This window comes from Mauremys reevesii, linkage group 8 (assembly GCF_016161935.1).
Source record: "Mauremys reevesii isolate NIE-2019 linkage group 8, ASM1616193v1, whole genome shotgun sequence".
NCBI lineage: Eukaryota > Metazoa > Chordata > Testudines > Geoemydidae > Mauremys > Mauremys reevesii.
The window spans coordinates 98,018,398-98,046,124 of NC_052630.1; the positions used below are offsets into that span (position 1 = coordinate 98,018,398).

The window sequence follows — 27,727 nt, forward strand, 5'->3', positions numbered from 1 at the left end:
ACGTCTCTATTTTTCTAGAAATGAAGAAGCCTATCTTTCACTGACATTCTTCCATCCCATTAAGAACTCTTAGGGCTGCTCAGACCAATAGTGAGGAGACCCTCTCTTGGAGGAGTGACTGCATATAACTTACGTTATGCAATAGTTGTGATGCTGGGTGTGTGTGGTAGACTGGATCTCCTCTTCCTTTTAGCATCAAGAAACACCTGAAGACAACTGAGAAAAAATGTCAGACATGTCATATTAGTTACTGGACTTCTCTTCTTGAAAGTGATTCTCAGGGTTTGCTTAAAATGTAGCATGCCTCATCTCACCCACAGCCTTCAGACAGGTAATTTCTACCCTTTCCTTTTCTAACTTGGGCATTGCATGAAATTAACAGTATGTGCCTTGCCTGAGAACTGCAAACCCTATTCAGACTTTCACCCCCCTAGTGGTTACCCCTGTTAGGCCTCAAAAGTAATTAATTATGGAGGCACATCTCACCACAGTGTGAACTCACCACTACTTTATCTGGTGGCAGGATAATCTTATTACAGATGATGATCTTGTTAATGAATATCCCCAAAACAGGACAATCTCATTATTAGCCCCCCTCCAGGATTTATCACATATGAGCCAAGCTTTGACTGGATCCTAACTGCACATCATATTCCCATGTGTAGCTCCCTTGCCCTCAGGGTGATGATAGGCATATGAAGCAGCAGAGATGTACTTGTTTTGTGAATAACCAAGTCCATTCTACCTTTGTGCGCAGAGTGTGTTCACCATCAGTCCCCTGTTGATCTATAAAACAATGAACATACATGAAAACTTCTTCATACTGTCGAACCAATATGATCATGTGGTTAAGCTGGTATTAGAATATTTCTAGATCCTAGGGTATGGTTTGTATTATATTCTATAGTGATGAAGGGAAGCACACACATTTTGCATTCTCATACTCTTTTCAGCATGTAGGTCTTTCGTGTAAGTCATATAAGGGAAGAATACTCCTATCTGCATAAACTGGTTTGGGTTAGTCCAACCACCTTTTACTCTTTTGTTAGGTTCTTTGAAAATGAAGATTTTATTGCTCTGGGTTTAGGCTGTATTAGAGTACTTTATTTTATATTATATTGTATATATATATGAAATAATTATACAACTGACCATAATGCAGAATTAGTGGGAGCTCACTGCAGAAAACCCTGCTTCACAAAGATAGGATGTTGAAATTTGTGATCTCTCAGTTGATTCTCTTCTCTCATGGATAAGGAGATTCACTCCTGGCTTATTCACAAATGGTGGATCCATCCATTCTCTTCCCAGGGGGGTTTTTTTGTGGTTGAGTAATGCTCAAAACTCTTTGAAAGCTGAGATAGATGATCATGCACCAGCTGTGATGACAGATTGAGTGAGTTGGTTGAATATGTCACACAAAAAAAAAAAAGTTGACCCCCCCCATTCTGTCTGTGAAAATGCTGGTGTGGTGTTTTTTTGTAAAAAAGAAATCTGGAGCGGCTCTCAACTCAAAAACTCTGGCCAGTGATCTACTTTAGAAAGCCATCTCACTTCTGTGTATATTGATAATTTTAATCACATCCTGCAAAACTTTGTTAAGTTCAGATGACATTTGTCATTCAAAAGACTTGATAGTTTGCAGCTGTGGTGTGTGTTGGTTGGCAACAAAGTGCATAACATATCCTCATGCACATCCTCCTGAAATATATATTGACTCATCACCCTCTCTAACAATTGTGCCTCAATATCCTCTGCTATTTCATCAATTCATCTAGTTAGAGGACTCTCTTTGTCTTAAGACTATATAGTGTGTGAGGTTTAGAAACAGTTACATGTTTTTATGATTTATGCAATGCTCGCTGGATGTTGAGGCATATGCCTCAGACCCTGCCGTCCGCTTTCAGGCTTTTTTTAGGCCTTGTCTAAACAAGGAAGTTGTGCTGATTTAATTAAATCACATAACCCACTTGTATGGACACTCTTATTTCTGTTTGAGTGCCTTCCATCAACTTGGTTTACATCAGTAAGGAATCAACTAGACCTATTTAGTGCAATCAGTACAACATTCTCACATGCACAAAGCTTTAGGCTGACAGCAAAGAACGATGTTAAATGCTGGCTGAAGCTACGAGAGCTGTGGGAAGACTATCTGAAGTATCTATGGTGGGAGAGTGCTCATTTTCACTGAAGGGCAACTTCCTGATTAACAGAAGTGATGACTGTCTCAAAAGGGGTCATACACAGTCATCCTTTGCTAGAAGCTTGGTGGATATGCCATTGGGCCTCAAAAGAGAGAATTGTGTTTAAGAACCTAAGAACACAAAAATGGCCATACTGGGTCAGACCAAAGGTCCATCCAGCCCAGTATCCTGTCCTCTGACAGTGGCCAATGGCAAGTGCCCCAAAGGGAATGAACAGACAGCTTATTATCAAGTGATCCATGCCCTGTCACCCAATCCCAGCTTCTGGCAAACAGCGGCTAGGGACACCATTCCTGCCCATCCTGGCTAATAGCCACTGATGGACCTATCTTCCATGAATCTATCTAGCTCCCTTTGGAACCCTGTTATAGTATTGGCCTTCACAACACCCTCTGGCAAAGAGTTCCAGATGTTGACAATGCGTTGTGTGAAAAAATACTTTTTTATGTTTGTTTTAAACCTGCTGACTATTAATTTCATTTGGTGGCCCCTTTTTCTTGTATTATGAGAAGGAGTAAATAACACTTCCTTATTTACTTTCTCTATACCACTCATGATTTATAGACCTCTATCATATCCCCCCCCACCAGTTGCCAAGCTGAAAAGTCCCAGTCTTATTAATCTCTCCTCATACAGAAGCCGTTCTATACCCCTAATCATTTTTGTTGCCCTTTTCTGAACCTTTTCCAAATCCAATATATCTTTTTTGAGATGGGGCGACCACATTTGGGCAATATGATATTTTCTGTCTTATTAGCTATCCCTTTCTTGACGATTCCCAACATTCTGTTAGCCTTTTTGACTGCCGCTGCACATTGAGGGGATGATTTCAGAGAACTATCCACAGTGACTCCAAGATCTCTTTCTTGAGTGGTAACAGCTAATTTAGACCCCATCTTTGTATATGTATAGTTAGGATTATGTTTTCCAATGTTCATTACTTTGCATTTATCAACATTAAATTTCATCTGCCATTTTGTTGCCCAGTCACCCAGTTTTGTGAGATCCTTTTGTAGCTCTTTGCAGTCTGTCTGGGACTTAACTATCTTGGCTAGTTTTGTATCATCTGCAAATTTTGCCACCTCACTGTTTACCCCTTTTTCCAGATTGTTTATGAATATGTTAAATAGGACTGGGCCCAGTACAGATCCCTGGGGGACCCCACTATTTACCTCTCTCCATTCTGAAAATGGACCATTTATTCCTACCCTTTGTTTCCTATCTTTTAACCAGTTACCAGTCCATGAGAGCACCTTCTCTCTTAGCCCATGACTGCTTATTTTGAGCCTTTGGTGAGGGACATTGTCAAAGGCTTTCTGAAAATCTAAATACACTATATCCACTGGATCTCCTTTGTCTGCTTGCTTGTTGACCCCCCTCAAAGAATTCTAGTAGATTGGTAAGGCATGATTTCCCTTTACAAAAACATGTTGACTATTTCCCAACAAATTATGTTCATCTATGTGTCTGACAATTTTGTTCTTCACGATAGTTTCCACCAATTTGCCCGGTACTGAAGTCAGGCTTACTGGCCTGTAGTTGCCAGGGTCACCTCTGGAGCCCTTTTAAAAACTTGGCATCACATTAGCTATCCTCCAGTCTTTTGGTACAGAAGCTGATTTAAATGATAGGTTACAGTTAGTAGTCCTGCAATTTCACATTTGAGTTCCTTCAGAACTCTTGGGTGATTATCATCAGGTCCTGGAGACTTATTACTGTTTAGTTTATCAATTTGTTCCAAAACCTCCTCTAATGACACCTCAATTTGGGACAGTTCCTCAGATCTGCAACCCAAAAAGAATGGCTCAGGTTTGGGAATCTCCCTCACATGCTCAACAGTGAAGACCGATGCAAAGAATTCATTTAGTTTCTCCGCAATGGCCTTATCGTCTTTGAGTGCTCCTTTAGCATCTCGGTTGTCCAGTGGCCCCACTGGTTGTTTAGTAGGCTTTCTGCTTTTGATGTATTTAAAAAAAATTTTGCTATTACTTTTGGAGTCTTTGGCTAGCTGTTCTTCAAATTCTTTTTTGGTCTTTCTAATTATATTTTTAGACTTCATTTGCCAGAGTTTATGCTCTTTTCTATTTTCCTCATTAGGATTTATCTTCCACTTTTTAAAGGATGCCTTTTTGCCTCTCACTGCTTCTTTTACTTTGTTGTTTAACAACAGTGGCTCTTTTTTGGTTCTCTTACTATGTTTTTTTAAATTGGGGTGTACATTTAAGTTGAGCCTCTATTATGGTGTCTTTAAAAAGTTTCCATGCAGCTTGCAGGGATTTTACTTTTGGTACTGTACCTTTTAATTTCTGTTTCACTAACCTCCTCATTTTTGTGTAGTTCCCCTTTCTGAAATTAAATGCGACAGTGTTGGGCCACTGTGGAGTTTTCCCTGCCACAGGGATGTTCAATTTAATTATATTATGGTCACTATTACCAAGCAGTCCAGCTGTATTCACCTCTTGGACATGATCCTGTACTCCACTTAGGACTGAAGAGGGGACTAATGATTAAGGCACAGGACTGGGAATTGCAAGACCTAGGCTTTTTTCTAAGCTATGCCACAGACTTCATGTGTGACCTTCAATACGACACTTAGGGCCAGCTTCTTTCCCCCTTACTCGTGCTGGGCCTGATTCCCCACTGAATTGTACCTTGTGGAGTAATTTACCTCTGTGAAAAGTGAACGTAGAATACTATCATTTTGAACTGGTTGCATTTTGCACTCACTTTGCACAGGTGCAGTGGACTACACAAGGTGCAAGAATCAGCCCTCTTGAGTAGTACCTGACTCCACAAGTCATTCTCATGTGAGTAAAGGTGTCAGAACTGGGCTCTTAACTTTTAAATGTCTGCTTGCCTGTCTGTAAAATTAAGATAAAAAAATAATAATTGGAGATATACCAATCTCCTAGAACTGGAAGGGACCTTGAAAGGTCATTGAGTCCAGCCCCCTGCCTTCACTACCTTTTGCCCCCAGATCTCTGGCCCTCAAGGATTGAACTCACAACGCTGGGTTTAGCAGGCCAATGCTCAAACCACTGAGCTGTCCCTCCCCCCAAGATGATAATAAAGGGATATTTTGAGGCTTCATTCATTAATGCTTTAAATACATTTGTGATTATCAGACAGCAGATATTCTACATACATGTAAAATTACTTTATCATAACAAAGAGAATTTCCCCTCCCCAGTTTGGGCTTGGACCTCTGCGGATGATATTTCAGGCCATGGGCCAAATCTTGAGAGGTGCTGAGCTCCCATAGCTACCATTTATTTCAATGTAAGCTGCAGGTGCCCAGTACTTCTTAGGATCTTATGCCATACAAGCCACAATAGTTAGACACCATGTGGGAGAGTTAAAGAGGGAATTTCTACTTTGTAACGTGGAATTTATTTCCTCTGTGGTTCAAAGCCAGAAACATAACATTAGTTTAGTGTGTGCAATGTAATCAGTTTTCATCTAGAAGGTTTAGCTGGCAAGCAGAGGGTAAATCAAAAGCCAGAGCACAACTGCTGACTCCTAGAAATAAAGCATATTAAGCTGGCTATCTGTATTGTTACTAAAATTTCCAAACAACCCGTGTTTCCAGAAACACTCTGACCATCTACCAAATGGTTTGCTTCCAAATACTTAGTCATCTTGGCCTTTTGATCTTTTCTTTGTTCTGTTTAACTGAATCTATAATAAATCTGTTAATATTTTAACTGGTAATTTAGAGTAATTTAAACACTAGCAGGCATTTGTATTCTAATGTAAAAGCATCAGTTTAACTCTTAAAAGTATCTCATCTATGCTCTAACAATTTCAAAGTATGATCAACAGCACTGGTCATTTTTAAAGTTTTGTAAACCACAAAAAGCAGAAGTGTCAGAAATCAATTATTAAAGGTAGCACAGAGAGAGATAGCACTGATTTGTTCCTCCCTAAAATCCATTTTAAAACTCCATTTCTGCTGAAAGGCCTATAAGGAAGCAGACAATATATGGTGGCTTAGGTGACAGGCACTTGGAAAAGGCGATTTATGTGATACAAAACTAAAAAAAAATAAAGGAAAATATGCATAAATATAAAAATATAGATTCATATAAAATTGAATTGTCTCTTCCGCCTCCACCCTTTGTATGCCACTTGTCGTCTTGGATTTAAGCTTTTCAGGGCAAGTACCATGGCTGCTTCTTCGTTATTTGTATTACACTAGCACCTAGAGGCACAAAACATGTGTCCATGTCAGCACCCAAGTCATAGGTAGTCTGGCCTAGTGGCTGGAGCAAGAGTCCTGCCTACCAGTTAAGAGCTGAATCCAGCAGGGGTGAGTTCAGAAGGGAAGCCCAAAGTTGTAGTCAGGTATCAAGAAACCAAAGCCTAACTCAAACGGGTGTGTGTGTGTGTGTGTGTGTGTGTGTGTGTGTGTGTGTGGGTGTGTGTGTGTGTGTGTGTGTGTGTGTGGGTGTGTGTGGGGGTAAGGGAGTGGAGTGGGGGGGGGGGGGTCAGTAATGACCTGGACCGAGAACCGATCTCCCTCTAGAAGTTGTCTCCATTCTTCAGATGTTACCTTTATCACCAGTAACTTCTTGTCTCAGATATCATAATTCTTCTCAGTGGCTGTTAGTTTTCGTGAATAAAAGGTGTAGGGATGGAATTGTTTATGAGAGCCAGTATGTTGTGACAGAACGGCTCCAACGGAAAAATTCAAAGCATCTTTCTCTATGGTGAAGGGCTTGGCAGGATTCAGGTGTACAGAATGGAAGCTGAGGTAAAAGATCTCTTTAGCTGACCAAACGCAATCTGTGTCTCTGATGACCAGACGAAAGTGGACCCCTTTTCAAAAGAGCGCAGTTTTCAGGACAAAAAGGTGGGAGAATCCTTTGATAAAACCTATAAAATTGGCAAACCCAAGAAACCACTAAACTTTTGTGGCATTCTACCTGGAGATGGCAGGAACTCAATTGTATCTCTATCAAACTCAAATTTCTGTAGTTTGTTGTAAAGATGGTTTTGGCAGAGTGTGTTGAGAACATGGGCCCTATTGCTTGTGCAGCATCTGGTTTTTGGAAAGAATGAGAATATCGTCCAAATAAATAACCACAACAGGTCCAGTATGTCCCAGAAGATATCACTGATTAAATGCTGGAACATCACTGGAATATTACATAACCGAAAAAGCATAATTAAATATTCAAAATGCCCATAATGGGCATGGAACACAGTCTTCCATTCATCGATTTCTGTAATTTGGACCAGTTTGTATGGCCCATGAAGTCCAACTCAGTAAAAATCTTGGCCCAGCAGAGCCCCCCAAAGAGTTTATTAAGAAGTGGCAAGGGATAGTAGTTTCAGATCATCACTTTGTTCAGAGCTCGATAGTCAAAACAGGTGCGTAAGGTTCCATCCTTCTTTGCCATGAAGAAGATTGGAGCCTGCACCAGAGACCTGGAAGGTGAATGAATCCTTCTCCAGGTTCTCATGGAGGTACTCCCGGATCATCTAGAGTTCAGGTTCTGAGAGATAATATATGCAGCCAAAGGGGATCTCAGCTCCGGGTTGCAGGTCAGTTGGACAATCATAACTGGGATGGGGCAGCAAAGTATCTGCCCCCCTTTTAATTGAAAACATCAGCATAATCCTGATATTTCACTGGGATTCCTGAAGCTATCAAGGCAGTCACAAGGATGGTGGTGGTCACCTTCAGTTTACCTCCTTTGGTTTCTGAATTCTCAGAGAGGTGGTGACAGTCGTGGGGGTTTCTGGTCCGGAACATAGCTTTGGGAGATAAAATTGATGGCAGAGTCTCAATGTGAAGCATGCCATGCCTGGTCCCCAGTGGATATGCAGATTGTGGGAAACGAGCCAGGGAATGCCGAGGATAACAGGGGAGTGAGGTGTTTGGATGAGATAGAGCTCTAGGACCTTCTGCTGACACTGGAGCATGGTAACAAGGCTTTAGGCTATGCCATTTGATGCGTAACTGGGCCAGAGGAGAGGAGGGATCTGTCAACAAACTCCACCAAATAGGGAATGCTCATGGACTGAGTTGGAATATAGTGAACCTGGGCAAAGTCTAAGCTGATTAAATTGTCAGAGGCCACAAGCACCTTCAGGTCAGCCTCTAATATGGTGGAATGTTGTAGCCAGAGGGGTAGTTGCAGGGTGCTGGCATGGTGTCCATCAAAAGCCAGGGTGCTGGTAGACAAGAGGTGAAAGGTCCTGGAAGGGGGGAACATAGGTTCAGCCCAGACCCCCCTATTGGGGCTGAGGCTTGGAGGCTTTCTGGTTGACACACAGCTCAGTTCTTAGCAGGGCATCCCATAGCATAGTGTCCAAATTCGCCACTGGGCCCGAAGCACAAACCTAGCCCTTCTTTGCATCAGAGGTGAGGTTGAAGCCGACTGATCTGCCCATGTCCCCATGATGAGAATGTGGAAGAGAGCTGGGAACTTGACTCTCTCTCCAGGTGGTGTTTAGTCAGGTGTCCAGCACACAGCTTGACCCAGGTGTTCAGGTCAGGCGGCAGTTCTACCCACGCTAGCTCTTCCTTGATTTCCTCGCTTAACGTGTGTCGGAAACAGTAGTACTGCATTAGCATTTGCTGTCAGGTGCTGGAACTCTGCAGCTAACATGCTGATCAACCTGTTCCCCTAGCGTGGTCCCCTAAGTGTGCTGTTGGCAGACAGTGTGCGATTCACATCACCTAACACAATCACCATGGCTTAGATGAACTCTTCGTAAAGAGGGCTAAAAGTCTCCAGGAGGGGAGATGTCCAGGCCAGCGCCTCCCCAGGTAGCAAACAAATAATAAATCCTACTTGGGTCTGATCAGTGGAGAATGACTGGGGCCAAAACATGAACAGGAGCCGGCACAAGTTCATGACGCCGCAGAACTTTTTATGGTTCCTGTCAAACTTGTATCCAGCACTGGAATCTCCGTAGAAGCTGGGGCAGCAGATTTGGGCATGATGGCTTGAGCCTGTAGGGCTTCAGTTTGTATCAGCAAGGCCATAACCTGGGCCTGTAAGGTCTGCAGGATTCCCATAACATCTAGCAGGGAGATGGCTGTCTCTGCAGAATCTAGCTGAAAGGCAGTCTGGCCCCTCACCTGCCCTCGTTCAATCTTTGGGCTGCTTAAACTGTCGGCAACCGAGTCATAGGTGGTCTGGGCTACTGGCTGGAACAAGAGTCTGGCCTGTCACCTAGAGATGAATCCAGATGGGGCGGATCCAGGAGAGAAGCCAAGGGCCATAGCCGGACATCAGAGACCAAAAGCCTAAGCCAAAAGATTAACTGATTTATCTCACGGTCAAAAAGCACAATGGGGGATCAGAGCCAGAGTCAAAAAAGAAGCCTGAAGGGTTAAGCAGAGTCACAGTTAGAAGGTGGAGCTGAGGTTCTCAGCTGAGAGTCAGAAAGATGCTGGGGGCTGGAGCAGGCAGGTGCAGGTCAATCAGGGCCAGCTGCACTCATTAGTTTGCCAGGAGACTGGCTCTGTTGCAGCCTAGGCCCCTGACAGTCCGGTGTAGTAGAATACAGTCCCTGCCCAGAAGAGTTTACAATCTAAATGGATAAGAGACAAAATGGGCAAGAGAGGAAACAGAAGCACAGAGAAGTGACTTGCCCAAGGTCACGCAGTTGGTCAGTGGCAGAGCCAGGAATAGAACCAAAGTCTTTTCATCTAGTGCCCTGTCCACACCAAAGAACACATCTTTCTAGTTACAGATCTACTAGCCATGGGATCAGTGCCTCCCTCTGTTTGTCCAATACCTAACATAAAGGACCCCTGAATCTGATTAAGGGCTTTGGGTGGCACTGTAATATAAGGAACAATCATTAAAAATGGTGACTGGTGTGAAACTAGGGAACTGGTTGTATGTTATAGAGACATTTGAGTTTTTCCTTTTATTGATGTAGCTTGACAGGAGTCAGTACATTTATGTGTTAGATTCAAAAGGTGTTAACCTGTATTTAGGGCACAAAGGCAATTCCTCCATCTTCTCTAGATAGGGTGATCCTCCAAAAATGATTTGTTCATATTTTTGCAAATAAAAGGCACCCAGTTCAGTTTACTCGGATTTGTAGGATCAAATTGTTCATGGGTATTCCGACAATGACAGGGTATTTGTAAAAATGTTCACAATTCAAGAGGTCCATGAATTTTTAAATTATTTATTATTTAATTATTTTGAAGTCATTTATTCATTAGTCTTGTCTCAGTAACTGCACAGAATCAATATCATGTGACTCAGCTGATTAATCATATGATTAATGATACAAATGGCAAAGAGTCCAAGCGAACTCAGTGAATTCTTAAGAATAACAAATACATTTGAAAAAAATCAGCAACAGTTTGCAAATGCTGTTAAACTGAAAAAGTTGCTACATTTGTAACCTGGCTTTAGAACAAATGTGCATCTTCTTGATCAAGCCATTTCAATCTTCTTCCAGGGGCCATTTGACAATTAAAGGTCAAATTCTGCTCTCCATTACACCTGAGAAACCAGTATAATTGTATGAATGTAATGGAGAGCAGAATTTGAATCTAGTAGCCTAATTAACATCAAAATTATTCTGCATAAAACAACCCTGTGAAAGTTAAGTTAAATATTGCAAGTAATCTAACTTTTATAAAATAGTTTTTTGTTTGTTTTAGAACAATACTCACCCTTTCTCCCCCCAATACTGCTCTGAACTGATAACAAAACATGCCGGACTGGAGATTGGCAAAGCCGAAAAACAATGCATTTTCTTAATTAATCTACTGGATAGCAGGAACCTGAACATTAAATCTCACCACTATTATTTCATTCAATCTACTATTAAGGTTAAGCTGCACTTCAGCTCTAGACAGCTTCACCAAACAGTGCAAGATGGAGATCCTGTAAATATCAAGAGTTGTCTGCTAATAAATAGTTACTTGTGATGAAGGATTTGACAAGCAACTCTCCATAGTCATAACAGCTGCATGAAATGGTCATGCTAAAACTTGACAACATGTTGTAGTGCTCTTTTTTTTTTTTTTAAACTGTGCTCTATATTTAAAATAAACTAGAAATTGGTTTAAAAATTAAACATTAACCAAAGCCAAGTGAAACATTGGTGCTTCCAGGTTTATTAGTAAATCGTAACACAGCTTGGGATAACAGACCTCTTAATGATCCTGGGCCTAGTTCAAAGCAGTGCTGAGCAAATTTAGGGCTAGATGGTGGCCTGTCTTATGTGCCTGTGCAGGGAAATTAGGGGGCAGTGAAGCACTACAAAGGCTGCTGTGTGATGTTGGGGGCTTTAAGAGCCCCTGCTCCCCCCTCCCACATAGGTGGATGGCCAGGGTGGGTATGGGCTTCACTCCCCAATGTGCGGGACAGTGCAGCTACACCAGGTCACTGTACCAAGCAGAGGGCTGGTACAATGTGTGACCCCATCACTAGAGTAGGAGGAAACTGGGAAGCAGGAGTCACAATCTGCTTCCTGGTCTACTCTTGGGGAAGAACAACAACACGCTGCCCCGACACAGGGCTCATGGCAAAGCCCTCTTGAATCTTTTATGTAAAAAACAGGCACAATCACATGCCTAGGTTGCACATTTGGTTACCACAGTTGCTTCTGAAAATTGTCATTATACACACAAATAGCCTGTTAAACAGAGAACTGACCCTTTTTTAATGTAACTATCCCATTTGCCTGTGCAAGCAGAGTAAATTCATGTACAAGTCAGGTGCCAATTGCACACAATTTTTCCATGGGCAATTTTGAAAATGGGTCCCTTGACATTCATAGAGCGGTCAATATGTACTTATTTTACTGGTGCCAAAATATACATGGAGCTTTGAGGCTGAGAATAAGGTGATACATTACTGGAATGGCTAAACCAAATATCTCCTGTTAGTTTATTTTTTCACTAATAAAGTAACAAACTGCTGTGGTCAGTTTATTCACTCAGCAACAGTAATTTAACCACATATTAGTAATAACCATTCTGAGTACTATACCATAAGCATTCTGAGTACTAACCATAAGTTAATAGTCTCTGTATCTGTCATCGGTACTTATGACGTCCATTACCGTAGCAGTGGAGTGACTCACACTCGTTAATGGATTTAAAGGTGGAAACACCCAAAAGTGAATGCACAGTGTCCGTTACAGCTTATAGGAAAGAAGAGCAGCAAAACAATGTAGAACAATGTAATATTAGCCAAAAGGGCCAAGGGGAATGAGAATGGATTTTACAAACATATCGAGGGGGAAAAACTAGTAGGCAGAAGAAAGCATGGCTGTTTAGAATATGAGGCAAGGGATGAAATTCATGGTGACCCAGGAACAGCGGAGGGGATTGGAGAGCAAGCCCATCCCGCATTCACCCTGCAGCAGCTCCTGTCCCACAGGGCTGGCCTGGCTCCCGGCTTCAGCCCATTGGCTCTCATGGGCCAGCAAGGTCATCCCCACTATAATGCATCAGCCCACTCCTTTCCTGGCCCTGACACCACTGGCTGGCCTGCCCCAAGCTGGGCTGTGGTGAGCCAAAAGGTGGTTGGGCAACAACCCAGGTGGCAGCCTCAGCTCTGCAGCCTGTGGCCAGGGTTAGGGTCAATATTTCAATGAAGATGGGTATGTCTGCATAAATTAGTGGTCTTGGTAGTCAAAGAAGTCATAGGTGTCCACCAATCTAGCCACTCACTCACAGCAGTGATTTGATTTCCCAGTGCGGGAACCATATGTAACCCACGTTAGCACAGTGTGGCTCTGTCTCCTGCTAGTTGCTAGACCATGCATGGAGTTTTGTGAAACTGCTACTTCTTTCGAGCTACTAGGATCTGTTTTTATTAGCTTGAGCAGTAGAGGCACATGCTTTTAGATCCAGAGGTCCCAGGTTCAGTCACCTCTAGGGACTGAATCTAGGACATCTGGATCTAAAAGCTCCTTCCAGAAGCATCATTATATAGGCACTCAGGTGGACACAGATAAATTAGAATAATTAAGAAATGAGGTTTTACATTGTACTAATTATATGCAAAAGATACTGTATGTTTTGTGTGGTTTTTTGTGTTTGTTTTTTCTACAGCTTAATGTCTGGACTAGCAGCCTTGGATGCCAAGACTTCCAGTCGATTAGGCATCATAACAGTCACTTACTATCTATGGACAACATTTGTGGCTGTGATTGTGGGAATAATTATGGTCTCCATTATCCATCCTGGTGGAGCAGCCCAGAAGGAGAACACAGAAGAGAGTGGAAAGCCAATTATGAGCTCTGCAGATGCACTGCTAGACTTAATTCGGTAACTACATTCATTCTTACTGCTTTTTGAAGGTAACACGTTGCATGTTACATAACAGCATAAGGCGCCATGGCCTTAAGGATATATTTTGAAATCAGTGATGATCCTTTTGAGAATATGACAGAAACTAGATCTAAAAACAATACCCCCAAAAAAAGATTATAAAGGTAAATAGGGAGCTCCTATTTCCCCTTTCTCATATTAGACCAAGGAGACACCCAATGAAATGGAAAGGCAAACAATATTAAACTGAAAAAAAAAAGGAAATATTTTTACAGAATTCATAATTAATCTGTGGAACTTATTGGCACAATATGTTTTTGAGGCCAAGAGTTTAGTGGGATTCAAAAAAGGATTAAAATTTTATTGTTTTATTGGTCTTTACCTCACTGAATATAAACATCTACTGGATAGTGGACAGTAGTTAGTTTCATGGTTTAGAACAGAAGCATGCCTCAGCCTAATTTGCTCAGGTTCAAGGCAACTTTAACTTGCACCTTTTCCACTCTGAGCACAGGACTGTAAGTGCAATTGGTACTACTTTGGGGTCATTGCTCCTTCGAGAACTCTGGATACCAGCTGGATGACTCCGTGACTAATGTAATATCATATATGACTCATTTGTGATATAGAGGTCACACTGATGTCTTATTGACAAGTGGACAAACCCTGCCTCACAGCTTGCAGGGGTCATTGGTCTGCTGCCCAAATTCCCCCAGATCCTGCTCCCAACCTCACATGCAGTAGAAAGACACAAATTCCACCGCATCTTAGTCTGGTTTACTTGTAAACTGAACACAATGATGCCATATTTTTTTCAGGGAAGAATCAAACTCTAAATATTCAAATAGTCAAAGCCTGAAGTCTGCACACAAGCATTTGAGATTTATTCACACAAGAGCTTGGAGAAAGTGAAATTTAAAATTGTACTTGCAAGTGTTTACACTAGAATACAGTACATTTTTCATGGAATGAGACATGGCTTGACCCAGAAGGAGGACTGGGTTCTCAAATCCCTTCACAAAATCCATGGCACAAGGCAATTAAGCTAGCCAGATGAACCTGTCCACATCATTTGTTTCTTGGCTTGCACTCACACAGATGCTCAATTATTTTATGGAAATGTGATGAGATGTAATTGAGTTTAACCTCTGCATCCAGCCAATAATAGAACTGGCTTTTTAAAAGTCTATTTACAATTCCAAATGCTCTGCTTTAGTGCATCCACCACAAATAAAATCCCACTTATTAAAAGAAAGACTGTTAATAAAACAACTGCTGGAAGTGGGTTTCCTGTTTGCTACATACTATGGGTGAAATCCTGGCCCTGTTAAAGTCAATGGCAAAACTCCTGAATATCTATGAGGAAGTCTGGATTAAATGTAACAGTGTATCTGCTGGTTTGAACTAGAAGAGTTGATCCTGTAGGAGCTGAATGCTAAATCGCTTCCATTCACAGCTGGAGACAGTCTTTAAATCATACAGGAAGCACCTGGCATCCTGTGAATAAAGAATGCTAATAAACAAGAGAAATGCTACATAACTAAGGTTTTGGATAGAACTTGCTATGTATTTTTAATACGTTTTAAAAGTGCTCTTGAAAGGTGCCATGTTGATTGCTTTGGGATCTGAAGTCACAGAGACCATCAACTCATTTCATAAACTGTAAGTCACCAAACAGATGTCCATATGGTGATGTCTTTTTTTCTCCTTTCTTGATAACTATAGAAAACTTCACCATCCTGCCTGTCACTCAAACCTATAACCTGGTCATTATCTCTCTAGGTCCTCACATCCAATCTAAGTCTAAGTCTTGCTGTTTCTTTCTACATAACATCTCTAAGTTACGGTCTTTCCTATCCATCCACACAGCTAACTCTCATCCCGGCTCTCATCTTCTTGCCTCCTGACTATGGCAATATTCTTTTCTCTGGCCCTGACAAATGCAGTCTTTACTCACATCCATTCAAAATGCTGCGGCAAAGATCATTTCCCTAGCCTATCGCTTTGTCCACATCCCCCCCATCTTTGCATCCCTCCACTGGCTCACCTTTCTCTATAGCACCAAACATAAGCTACTTCTCTTCACTTTATCATCTCTCATCCACTATCAAGAGGTCAGCTCCCACCTCCAATCGTCCATGACACCAGCCTTCATCGCACACCTTTACATTTTCAAACAAGCACCTTCGTGCTGTCTCTCAAACTGTCCATCATGGTTGGGAGGAGCTCACCATAAACATCTGCAAAGCTACCTCATTATCCTCCTTCAAATCTCTCCTTTGCCATGATGACTACAAAAAACATGACAAGGTTTGGGCCACTGGTGTGCTGAGATTACACTGCCTATTACGCTGACCAGTATTGTCTCACCGTTTTCTTGTACTCTCCTATTGGTTTGTCTGTATCCATCTGTTGTACCTTGTCTTATACTTAGATTGTAAGCTCTTTGGGGCAGGACTGTTGTTTTGTTCTATTTGTAGAGCACCTCACACAATGGGGTGCTGGTCCATGAATAGGGCTCCTAGGTGTTACAGTAATACATTTAATAAATACTACTAATAATTAATCATAATTTGAGCCAGTGGCCTAGAGGAGAAAAGCTCTTGATGCCATTACATGTTTCCTGAGACAACTAGTTCCTGCAAAGCTGGTTCTATACTAAATCATTTTTCTGGATCTTTGAATTTCATGTATTAGAAATCTTTGAAATGTAGCCATCACAGCCTTGTAAGGATGTCAGTGAGCCAAAAACAAACCACAAGATGTGAATAAGAAGGAAATGTAAAATCTATATAGAATGTAAACTTATTAGGGCAGGAGATTATATTCATACCTGACTGTAAATTACCTACAAATTATAAAAACCAAGAGCTAATGAGAATAAAAATGGTTATCTAATCATCTGAATTTAAAAGTTTTAGAATTATTGGATGGAGATTGGAGAGTTGTCCCCAACTAGTCTCAAGACTTTCTTCTTGTCTTACACTAAATTGTAACTATATACACCTCTACCCCAATAATACGCTGTCCTCGGGAGCTTAAAAATCTTACCACATTATAGGTAAAACCATGTTATATCAAACTTGCTTTGATCCGCCGGAGCGTGCAGCCCCCCGCCCCGAGCGCTGCTTTACCGCATTATATCCGAATTCGTGTTATATCGGGGTAGAGGTGTGTATAAGATCTCTAAACGTTATACGAACAGTAGAATTGTTTTGGGGAAGTGCAGCAAACTGGGTTCTATTAAAGTGTTTCTATCTAATAAGGCTTAGCAGGCTCAGATATCATCTCTGCAGCCTCTCAGTAAAAACAAAACTTGGCTTTGTCCTTAATGAAAGTTCATATCTTCCTTTTACTACCTCTAGAGATTGGATTTGTTCAATTGTATCCTCTGCCAATGAAATCCTACCTCTGTCATACTTCATCACTTTATTAGCTTAGTAAAGAAAGAACATCAAACGTATTAAACGGACATTCAGAAGAGTAATGAGGCAAGAGAGTTAGAAGCTGTCAAGGTCCCTTAGCATCAGTTACAAGGCATAAAGCTTTCTGATGGCCAGGTCTAAATATACCAGGATTTATATGCTTTAAAAGAGCATGCTGTGTAACTCCTACGTAAGAAGAATGTGACAGGTAAAAAGGTTCAATGGCTGTAGTGATTTTCTGATATTTTGTCTCCCTGTTTGAATTGTATGAATGGTGGCACACACAGTGAAGTTGGGAGAGAGGTGTAGAGCCCAGGCAGTTTTTGTAATTAAGACTGAAGAAATGATGTGGAACATGTACTGAGGCAATATAGCCATTTCTTGGAATTTCCTATGCTACAGGAATCTGGAAACGTTCAAAGAAAGAGTAAAAGTAATAGAAGAGATACAGACCAACCAGACTTGAACAGGAGATCCTGAGCTCTACTGCTCCTTCCATTTTAAAAGACAGGGAAGGGATGGGAAAAAATCCCTGGATCTGAAATAGTAGCTATGTTTTTTCTTACAGATCCAAAAATGGAAGATGCCTGTTTTCTGAGTTGGATGTAGCACAAAGTGGCAGAAGTCTCACAAGAACTGTTGTTCTCATGGGATTTTAAGATAACTCACAAGATGTTAAAGCAGCAAAGAATCCTGTGGCACCTTATAGACTAACAGACATTTTGCAGCATGAGCTCATACGGCAAAATGTCTGTTAGTCTATAAGGTGCCATGGGATTCTTTGCTGCTTTTACAGATCCAGACTAACACGGCTACCCCTCTGATACTTCACAAGATGTTGGTACCTGAACCCTATTGCTGCTTTCTTAACCCTCACTTAAACCTAACCTAGATCCTACCTCAAAATTGCTGTCTGTAGCCATCAAGAAAAGACCCCCGGGGCAATCTAGTCCATCCTCATGCTAGTGCAGGATCTCTCCCTGATACAGCTCACCCTCTTTCTTTTCCAATGTACAGTTGCTGGGGGCCAACTAAAACATGTGATTCATGAGACAAATGCAAGTCTGTAACTATACTGGAGATGCTTAGCAAGGCTGGTATTTTAGGTCAGGTCTGCGCTACAGACTTTTGTCGGTCGGGGTGTAATAAGGTGTAATTTGTTCAGACGTAGCAGTGACAGCAAAAGCTCCTAATATAGACATTGTTACACTAGCAAAACCTGTGCTTTTACTGGTGCAGCTTATTTTATTCGGGAGGCTAGAATAAGCTATCAAGGCAAAAGCACGGTTTTACCAATGTAAGCTGTTTCCACTCTAAGAATGCTTTGTCGATATAGTACCCCGGTATAGCTATGCTGGCAAAGCACTCCTGCTGTAGACCTGGTCTCAGTCTCTTTCGATGTAATTTTATTTCAAGTTTCAGACATGTGTACATATTAACACCCTATTGTCTTTAATGTTTCTAATGCAAACTCTGAAAGGCATCTGGGAGTGTTTTCTTTCTTTCATATTTAGACTGTAAGCTCTTTGGGGCAGGGACTGTCTTTGTATACGGTCTAGCTAAGGGACTTCTATGGCCCCATTACAATTGTATCTGAGCAGCTCCGTCTTTAATGGATGTATTCTCACAACACTCATGTGAGGTAGGGAAGTACTATTAGCCCTATTTTACAGGTAGAGAAATATGGCAGAGAGAGACAAAGTGACTTGCCAAAGGTCAAATGGAAAGTCTGTGGAAGAGAAAGGAATGTTCCCTGTTTGTACAGTGCCCAGTACAATTGGGTCTAGGACTGGGGCTCCTAAGCACTAGCACAATACAAATAATGAATAATAAACAAGGCTCTTTGGCTTGGCCTTTCAATATTAGTTACAACAAATGCTTTTTTGGGATGAAATTTGCTAGGCCCCCCAGGAAATATGAATAGAAAATTATCAGCCATTTTTGTGTTACGCAAGAGAAGAGGGGGGAAATATCCACTTTTTAAAATTTCAGATTTTGAGTGTCTTTCCACTTAGATAACTCAAAAATGAGCCAGATTTTCAGTAATTACTTCTGTGTACAAATCAGGTGGTTTAAATGTTACCTTTGCTAATTGCAGGTAGTTGGCATATGTAAATGAATTACAGGTATACTTATTTGTACTTGCAAAATTGGAAGTCGGCTAAAAGCCTATTTAAAGGTGAGCTGCCATGGCAAAAAAGAAAAGTATTGTCCTCTTTGTTGCTGTATGATGCTAAAGAAGACTTCCAAAGAGCTTTTGTTTTTTTAACTAATTAATTTTGTCTAAACTTTTTGTTCCCTGCTCCCTTTTTAAGATTTGAAATCTCAGGTCTTGACTTGCCTTTTCTTGCTGGAGGAGTGGAGTACTAGAGAGGAAGTGACATTACAAATGTCTGAAACCAGGGCTGCAGTTTTCTCAAGAGATGGGAGACAGTTAGTCAAACTGTTTAAAGCTCTGTGTTTTTGTTTGTCTTTATAAAAGCCTTATTAACTCAAACTTCTGGCAAATGGTTGAGATAAAAGCCCTGTAATAATCCCACCTCCTTCAGTTGAGGACTGGGAAAACTGAGATGAAGGATGGCTCAGAGAATAGGGTGATAGCCTGGTGCTTGTGAAACCCAAGTTCAATTCTCTGTTCACCCATCCTCTCAGGGGTTTTGTGAGGATCTATACATTAAAGACTGTGAGGCACTTAAATACTACAGTCACAGAGGCCATATAACTACATAAAATATCAAAAATAACATTGACATCATCATAATTGGCTGACATTTGAGCTCTCATTCTAACTCCCAACCCTCCAGCAAAAATAGGTAGGTCAAGACTTGAAATTCCTGATCTAAAGTACCAAACATCTACAAGAAAAAATTAGGGTGTGGGTAAGCAGGAGGATTTAGAATTTATGAGGCTACCTTTATGCATCACAAAAGGAGTAATAAATGGCAACGTTTTCCCCCTTTTGCAGGTCACCTTTATAAATCAGGCCCTTAAAGTTTGGCCTGGTGCACTATTGTGAGCGATCTTTTCTTGAGTTTTGAAGTGTATGGTTTTGAGACAGTACCTTTCAGAATGTTCTAAGTGCTTTTTTAAAAAGACAAAGATCATTGTTTTCTTTAAAGAAATAAGTATGTGTAATCCACTGTTGGGTGTTTTACTTGTTCCTCTCAGTGCATCATTCCAGACAGGTGTGTGTTTGTCTGGCTGTGCACACATTCAAAGCCAATGTAAAGCTGAACCAGTTAAGCAGTACCCTGCATGCCGTGGGCAGCCCTCTCTCCACTATAACATTTCTGTGATCAATAATTGTGTACAATACACGCCTACCAATACATCTGTCCAACAGCCGGTATACAGAGCCCAATCATTTAATTATTAGGACCATATATTCACTAGACAAGCTGCATAAAAAAAATTGCAATAAATTTGGGGCTGAACACTCAAACGCAAAATATCAACATCAAGCCCAGTGTTTAAATCACCAGTTAGTATTCATGCCTCATCCTGTTGTCATTATCACGTTCTTTCACTTACGAGATTAAATCATGTTGCCATTGAAATCATGGGATCTTTGCCATACATCAGTGTGAACAAGATTTGTCCCATAATCTTAAAAAAACACAACTTTAAATTATTTAGAGTCCTAGACATCTTAATAGGCTGCCTCCCAGTTTTGCATGTAAGGATGAGTATGTCTTCAAATTTCTGCATGTGCCCTATCCATTAGCTGATTGCAAATGCAGGATTTGCATGCATTTTTATTCCTGTTCAAGTCTAAATAGACATCATGCCATTGTGATGTAATCTGGCTCAAAAACACCAAATAAAACAACTCAATACACTGAGGGTCAATTCTGATTGACCTACACTGATGGGCAACTGGGAGGGTAAGTTAGTGCAGGCTTTATCCCCAGATGTTCATTAATACTGTTAATTTAATAGGAATTAGAAGCAGGCAATTGGAAACAGGGTACATCTACCACCAAGCTCGAGGTGTAGTTTCCAACTTGGGTAGCCATATGCGTGCTATCTTTGGTTCATTTGGAACACTAAAACAAGAAATGTAGCAGTGGCAGCACAAACAACGGGACAGGCTAGCCACCCTGAATACTGTCCCACCCGGGAGATCTACCAGGGATGCTATTCCAAACAAGTAACTGGAAATTACACCTCCAGCTCAAGTGTAGGCATATCCTCAATCAGATTGGCCAGTTTGATTTGTAAAAATCTACAGAATTTCATTGGTGTCCCCCTCTGTGGGATAGCAGGGGGCACTTGCTGCCCTCATCTGCTGCCACCTGCACGTCCTCCATTGGTGGAAATTTTGATAATATAGTGTCATTGGAAATGGATCGAATTGGGTGTCATTCAAAAGCCCTTTCTCCCACAAATACAATGGTACCAAACATGACACACCTAGAAAAATTATGTAAATTATTTCCATCAAGAATCATACCACTGAGTTTATAGATAAGGTTACTTATAAAAACAAACAAACAAAAAAACCCACCTTAATCCCACATCACTTTAAGGGTCTGGTATTATTATTTTTATGCCCACCTGTGGGCCATGAAGGCCAAGAGTTATGCTGGGAATTTAAGAAATAATTTAAGCATCTAGTTCTATTTATTTAATAAACTTGGCAACATTTATGGTCAGAGACAGCAATGAGTCGCTCAGAATGATTAATTGTTATTTGGTAAGCACTGACAAGGTGTTTGATTCTACTTGTAATATTGAAAGACACAGTCCCTGCCTTGAGGAGGCTACAGTCCGATGCCCCAATCCTACATTAAGATCCACATGGCAGATTGTTATGCCTGTGCAGAGTTACCACTGAAGTCAATGAGTCTTGGGGGTGCAAGACTCCTTGGATCAGACTGCAGTATTGGAACCATAAAGACAGGCAAAGCACACATTGAGAGACTGAGAGGTTGGGATATCTCATAAGTTTAAATTTTGTAATATGTTGAGTTAAATAAAAGTGCTGGGGCTCGGAGCTATACTAAACCCTCTGCAGCAGTAAACTTTCCTTAAGGGGGAATTTCAGTTCAGCCAGGAGTGGCAGGCTTCATGGCCCCTTAGGAAGCCATGTGGCAAGGGATGCTCATGCCCTCTGCAGCTATCACAGGCAGTTCTTGGGACACTCACAGATGTAGAAGATTGAAGCCTCTGGATGTTCCATGGTAAAAACAAATTCAAACCCTACTTCCCCAATTAAAAGATTCCAAGGAGACCTAAGAAGCAGAAACTTGCAGAGTTTCCTGCCCCCATTTGAGAAATCTCAATGTACAGCAATAAAATGTGTCTCTAAAGCAGGAGTTTGTCTGGAGTTTTTCTGGAGATCTGATCCAGCCAACAAACTCCCATTCATCTTCCCTGACCATACGCCATGGTGATATACTCCTTAGCATTATTCCTTATTAGTCCATGAGATGTACCTTTTGTGAGCTGTACTTTTGATTTTTTTTAATTAAGAAAGCTGAACTTTTGGCTAATAATGGATTTTCCCAAGCCAAGTAAAGCAGCTTAAAAAAAAAAAGCCAAAGCTCTGGCAAACACATTCAGGTCAACTCCCTTGCACTAGATCATTTGGGTGGCTTTAGCAAGGCTGGTCTCAAAGAATGGTCAGAACGGATGACAATATATTATATAATATTGGAAGAATTCCAGACTACAGTATTATGAAGACCAGTTGTAATTCCTGCAGGATAAAGAATTATTAAAAAATAAAATGCTTTAATCCTCCATGAATTTGGCTAACATTTAATCTAGCTACTAAACATGATATTTCCTTTCTCCAGCAGTCTCAATTTGATCTTAATACTGTTAATTAGGGCTGCAGTATTGAGGCAGGAGACAGAAAGCACTATCAATTCAATTCACATTACTGTCTGAAAGCTACAGCCTGTATGTTTGGTTCATATTCAGAGAAGGATAAAAATCCTCAGTGAGAATCTCTCCTTGCAGATTAATTTTCCATCACACAGGTTATAATTTAATCACAGTGAGACTACTTTGCACTTATACAGCACCTTTTATCAGATCATCTCAAATTGCAAAACATTAATTAAGATAGGGTGTCCTTAATCTTAGGGCAGAATCCTTCACTGGGGGGAGGGGAGGGATTTATATAGTGGTGGTGAGTTCTTTTAAGTGCTTTCCTCTCCCCACCACCCCCACACCAGCCTTTCCCAGATCCAGCTTCCAGCAGCTATTCTTCAAGTAATTTCTGATCTCAACCCTAATTTCTGATCTCAGCCAGGCCCTTGGAGAGCTGGGATAAGGTGCTGTCACAAACTGATGTAAAGGTGACGTACAGCTGGGTGTTGTCTGTATACTGCACAGTTTTGGGCTCATACTGGATATTTGACCACAGAGACTCACAAGTATTTATGGGAGTTAGATGTGACTAGAGAACTAAATGCTAAATCTCAGTATTCAGGCTTTTGTGTTACTATCACTGGAGGTGAACACTCACAGAAGACAGACAGCACAGTGTTTACAATCACAGCCATTGCTTACAATAGACTACTGTCTGTTATACACAGTGACTGAGCCAATAAGGAATTGACTTAAGTTAAACCAATATAAAGCACTCAACCTGAAATTAAAGTGTCCCTCATCTGTAAAACAGTGAGAGTCTGAAGCCTGGAAGCTGTTTTTCCTACACTAATGCGACACAGAATGTTCTTATTGCAACCCTACCAAATAGCAGGCATGCTCTATTGCACAGGGCCTCAATTCAGGAAAACACTCCTATTCAGGACAGCAGGTAAATATGCACATGCATGAGTACTCTCCTGAGTAAGGATGGACAGTACACATGCGCTTAAGTGCTGTCCTGAGTTGGGGCCTGAGTTGGACTTGCAACAGAGAAGTCCTTTGTTTAGTGAGCATTATAGCCACATACAAACTGAACATGAATGCATAAGATTATGCTAGAGTATTGCTCACTTTAGGCTTATAAGTTTCAGGATGAAAAGAAATCCATTTAAAAAATAATCTTGCCACATTTTAAAATTCCTGGGAATTTTTTTGTTCCCCAGTATTATAGAAAGTTCTTGGTTTTGTGGTCCTTTTGCCCAGCAACAGAATTCTCACTGGCGCCTGGAGAGGGCATTCTTTCCCTCTTTCCTTAAAACTGGAAGTCTTTCTAAAAGATACTGTTTAGCTCAAACAGAGGATATAGACTCAATGCAGAAATTAGTGAGTAAGATTCTATGACCCGCATTACCTAGGAAGTCAGAGCAATAATAATAATGGTCCCTTCGAGCCTTAAAAATCTATGAATCTAATTCTAAGGCCCTAAGTGTGAGGTCTCTGTTTTGCTCGCACTCTCTCAGCAGTGGTGGAGGGTGAAACTCCTGATTAGCATTTTTCCAAAAGACACTGGTTTTCTGTCCCTGGAAAAGCCTCATAAACATTAAAATCGTGACTATTTTTAAGAAATTGTGCCACTCTGTTCTAGAGTCTTTTAATCAGGAATCAGATCCTCCTTTTGAAAAGCAGTCTGTTCTTGGTAAAGGGAACAGACATCAGAGCTTGTCCCACTTATAATCATAATGGGATTAACAAAAGTGTGGCAAAAAGTATTATTATTAACTATTACTAATCATTATTATATGCATTATAGTAGTGCCTCAAAGCCCAGAAGTAGATTGAGGGCCCCCACTGTGCTGGGTGGTGTCCTGAAAATCTTACAATCTAGAAAGACATAACAGGAGTGGGAGAAAGAAAATATTATTAATTATTATTATTATATTATTAAATATGAGTCAACAGTGTAACACAGTTGCAAAAAAAAGTAAACATCATTCTGGAATGGATTAGCAGGAGTGTTGTAAGCAAGACACAAGAAGTAATTCTTCCATTCTACTCCATGTTGATTAGGCCTCAACTGGAGTATTGTGTCCAGTTCTGGGCGCCACATTTCAGGAAAGATGGGGAAAAATTGCAGAAAGTCCAGAGAAGAGCAACAAAAATAATTAAAGGTCTAGAAAACGACCTATGAGGGAAGAGTGAAAAAACTGGGTTTGTTTAGACCAGAGAAGAGAAGACTGAGAGGGGACATGATAATTCAAATACATAAAAGATTGTTGCAAGGAGGAGGGAGAAAAATTGTTCTCTTTAACCTCTGAGGACAGGACGAAAAGCAATGGGCTTAAATTGCAGCGAGGACAGTTTAGGTTGGACATTAGAAAAACCTTCCTAATTGTCAGGGTGGTTAAGCACTGGAATAAATTGCCTAAGGAGGTTGTGGAATCTCCATCATTGGGGATTTTTAAGAGCATGTTGGACAAACACCTGTCAGGGATGGTCTAGATAATACTTAGTCTTGCCATGAATGCAGGGGACTGGACTGGTGACCTCTCGAGGTCCCTTTTATAATTCTATGATTATTCCCATCTAGCAGATGAGGAACTGAAGCAGAAAGAGTCTGAGTGAGTTGCCACAGGTAATGCAAGAAATCTGTGGCAGAGTCAAGAATTGAATCCAGATCTCCTGAATCCCACACCAGGTGTTCAGAATTGTGTCATTAAACCTCTACTTTAAACTTGGTGGACTTGGTTCTCCGCTGTTATGCCTTTTGTAACCATTTACACCCATGCAGAGCAAGTAGGAAATGCTATGAGATCAGAGTGTCTTTTCTACCCTCTGGACACTCACTTTGCACAGGTGACTACACAAGGGGGAAGGCAGTGGACACTGAGGACCCACAAGGGTAACTAAATAGCCCCTTGACAAAAATTCTTTTATCTGTTTCTTTCCAGGAACATGTTCCCAGCCAACCTTGTTGAGGCCACATTCAAACAGGTGAGTGTCTGCATTGATGCTACCGAGAAGCCATCTTCAGGTAATGCATACAGTGAAAAATTTTAAGCAAAAACTGAGATTTGATACTGTATATTGGTTCATATAGGCTCAGTACCTACAGTGGCATCTGATGCGAATCCGTTTGAAGTCAATGAGAGTTTTTCCACTGACTTCAGTGGCTTTGTGTTAGGCCCATAATTAGTAATCACTTTGCTATACAGGAGTGTAATCAGAATCATTCAGTTATTTTAATAATCACTTGTTTTTAGGTCAGAGGAGAAAGTAGCTGGAATGGTTACCTATTTTGCCAGTGAATGGGAATAGGAGTGGGAGTCAGGCATGGGTTTGTTTTGTTTCCAGTTATTTGGCAATGATTCCTTCATGTTTTTAATTTTTTTTAACTGCTTCCATACAGTATGTTGATAGGCACAATATAAATCAGATAGTGCTTGATCCTGAGAGATGCTGTACCTTCAATACTGTTGCAAGAGCCCTGCACTTCTGAGGTTCAGGCCTTAAATAACTAATATCCAACAAGCACTGCCTATGATTTATGGACAGGCCTAGACTGAAATATCAATGTATGTAAATCACAATAATAGACCCTGGAGCAGTCACAGGTGCCTTGGCACGTAGTGACTAGGCACATACTGTGTTGCTATCATATGTTCAGCACCAGGTGGAAATGCAGTGTTGCCATGGTACTAAAAAGCTGGAATGCTGATGATGTCATGTGTTTGCTTGTGAGTGGACTTGTAACAAAAATGTTAGGAGGACACAGTCCTGTTGATGTTAGGGTTGATATGGGTAAAATTCTCAAAAGTGTCTATATCACTTAGTAGGCGAAGTCCATGATTTAGGCTCCTACATGATTTACGGTAACATTTTTAAAAGTGCCTATGTTCTTGAGTTGTGTCTTTGATTCAGAAAGTAGTGTCATACCACCCTATAAATCAGACCTGCTCTTGCTGTTCTGATATTTAGTCATTTTGGTGAGTTTTAAATTTAAATTGTTTTAGCCCTTTCCCCCAATTTTGCTTGATTTCACCCCAATTTCCTAATTCTGTGGAACATGGATTTTTGATTATCCTTAGTCCCCTGTGAAAATGATTTGAGCTCTGCCCAATACACTGGATGTAAGAATATGGAAGGCAGGGGGAGAGAGTGAGAGTACACAAGATAATTCCTTATTTGCTCCTTAATTAGAGACGTTGGCCCAGACCCCAAGTTCTGGCTGAGGAGAACTCACTGCACCTCAGGAAGTGGGGTACACAGGTACCTCTAAGCCACCTTTACACCTCCCAGAACCAAGGGATGACAAGGCCCTCATCAGGAATCATCAGAGCATAGCCCCACCCCCACCCCGCAGCTACGCCCCCTTTTCTTGAACACACCAGGGACCAGGAAGGGGAGTGGTGTAGGTGCCCTGATGGCAGCTCTGTGCTACCAGACAACAGACATTTGCTAAGATACTAATTTAACATGGGTTCTTAAGCAAGAAACATATCAATCAGAAGGCCTGTGCCATTCTCTAGGAGCTCTCTGAGAGGGCTGCAAAAATGATTTCTGAAACTGAACAATGTTGTTGCTGATCCTGGCCCTCATTGAATGGCCTTAGGGAAGGGCAGAGAACTTTACATAAGTAAATCATTTGTCAATAGAATCACTTTTCCCACCACTGAAATGCAGTCATCTGGCAGGTGAAAGGTATTTAAGAACACACAGCAACATTACACACAAGGAAGTGAAGAAAGATGCTGAATCTAGTTAAAGCAATGTGGGAATTTATTTAGGCAGAACCTAATTACTCAAACTGGAGTTTGGGCAGGACACCTTGTCTAAAAGCTTTGAGCAGGTTAAGTAAGAGGAATGGTTGGGTTTAATGCCCTTTCAAATGGGACATATTGCATGGAATCCTTACCTTTGGTGGGACAAAGGAACAGTCACTGATTAGCATTTGAGGGAGTTATTCCTAGTTACAGGTGAGAAGAGTGAATATAGAGGAATGCCAAATGTAG

At 41.1% G+C, this 27,727-nt stretch overlaps 1 protein-coding gene and 1 long non-coding RNA gene across 4 annotated transcripts in view; one reads left to right on the forward strand and one right to left on the reverse strand.

Annotated features, from left to right (window-relative positions):
• SLC1A7 (solute carrier family 1 member 7) overlaps positions 1-27,727 on the forward strand; it is an 80,481-nt gene that overhangs the window by 24,594 nt on the left and 28,160 nt on the right. For all 3 annotated transcript variants that reach the window (XM_039483740.1, XM_039483741.1, XM_039483742.1), the window contains exons 3-4: positions 13,252-13,467; positions 25,667-25,709. In XM_039483740.1, coding sequence (XP_039339674.1) covers positions 13,252-13,467; positions 25,667-25,709 — 259 coding nt within the window. The remainder of the gene's footprint in view (positions 1-13,251; positions 13,468-25,666; positions 25,710-27,727) is intronic.
• The window catches only part of LOC120369927, a 73,712-nt gene that overhangs the window by 6,673 nt on the left and 39,312 nt on the right, over positions 1-27,727 (reverse strand). Inside the window, exons 2-3 of the long non-coding RNA XR_005583512.1 lie at positions 746-786; positions 134-216 (exon numbers count right to left, since the gene is read on the reverse strand). This is a non-coding gene — a long non-coding RNA (uncharacterized LOC120369927). The remainder of the gene's footprint in view (positions 1-133; positions 217-745; positions 787-27,727) is intronic.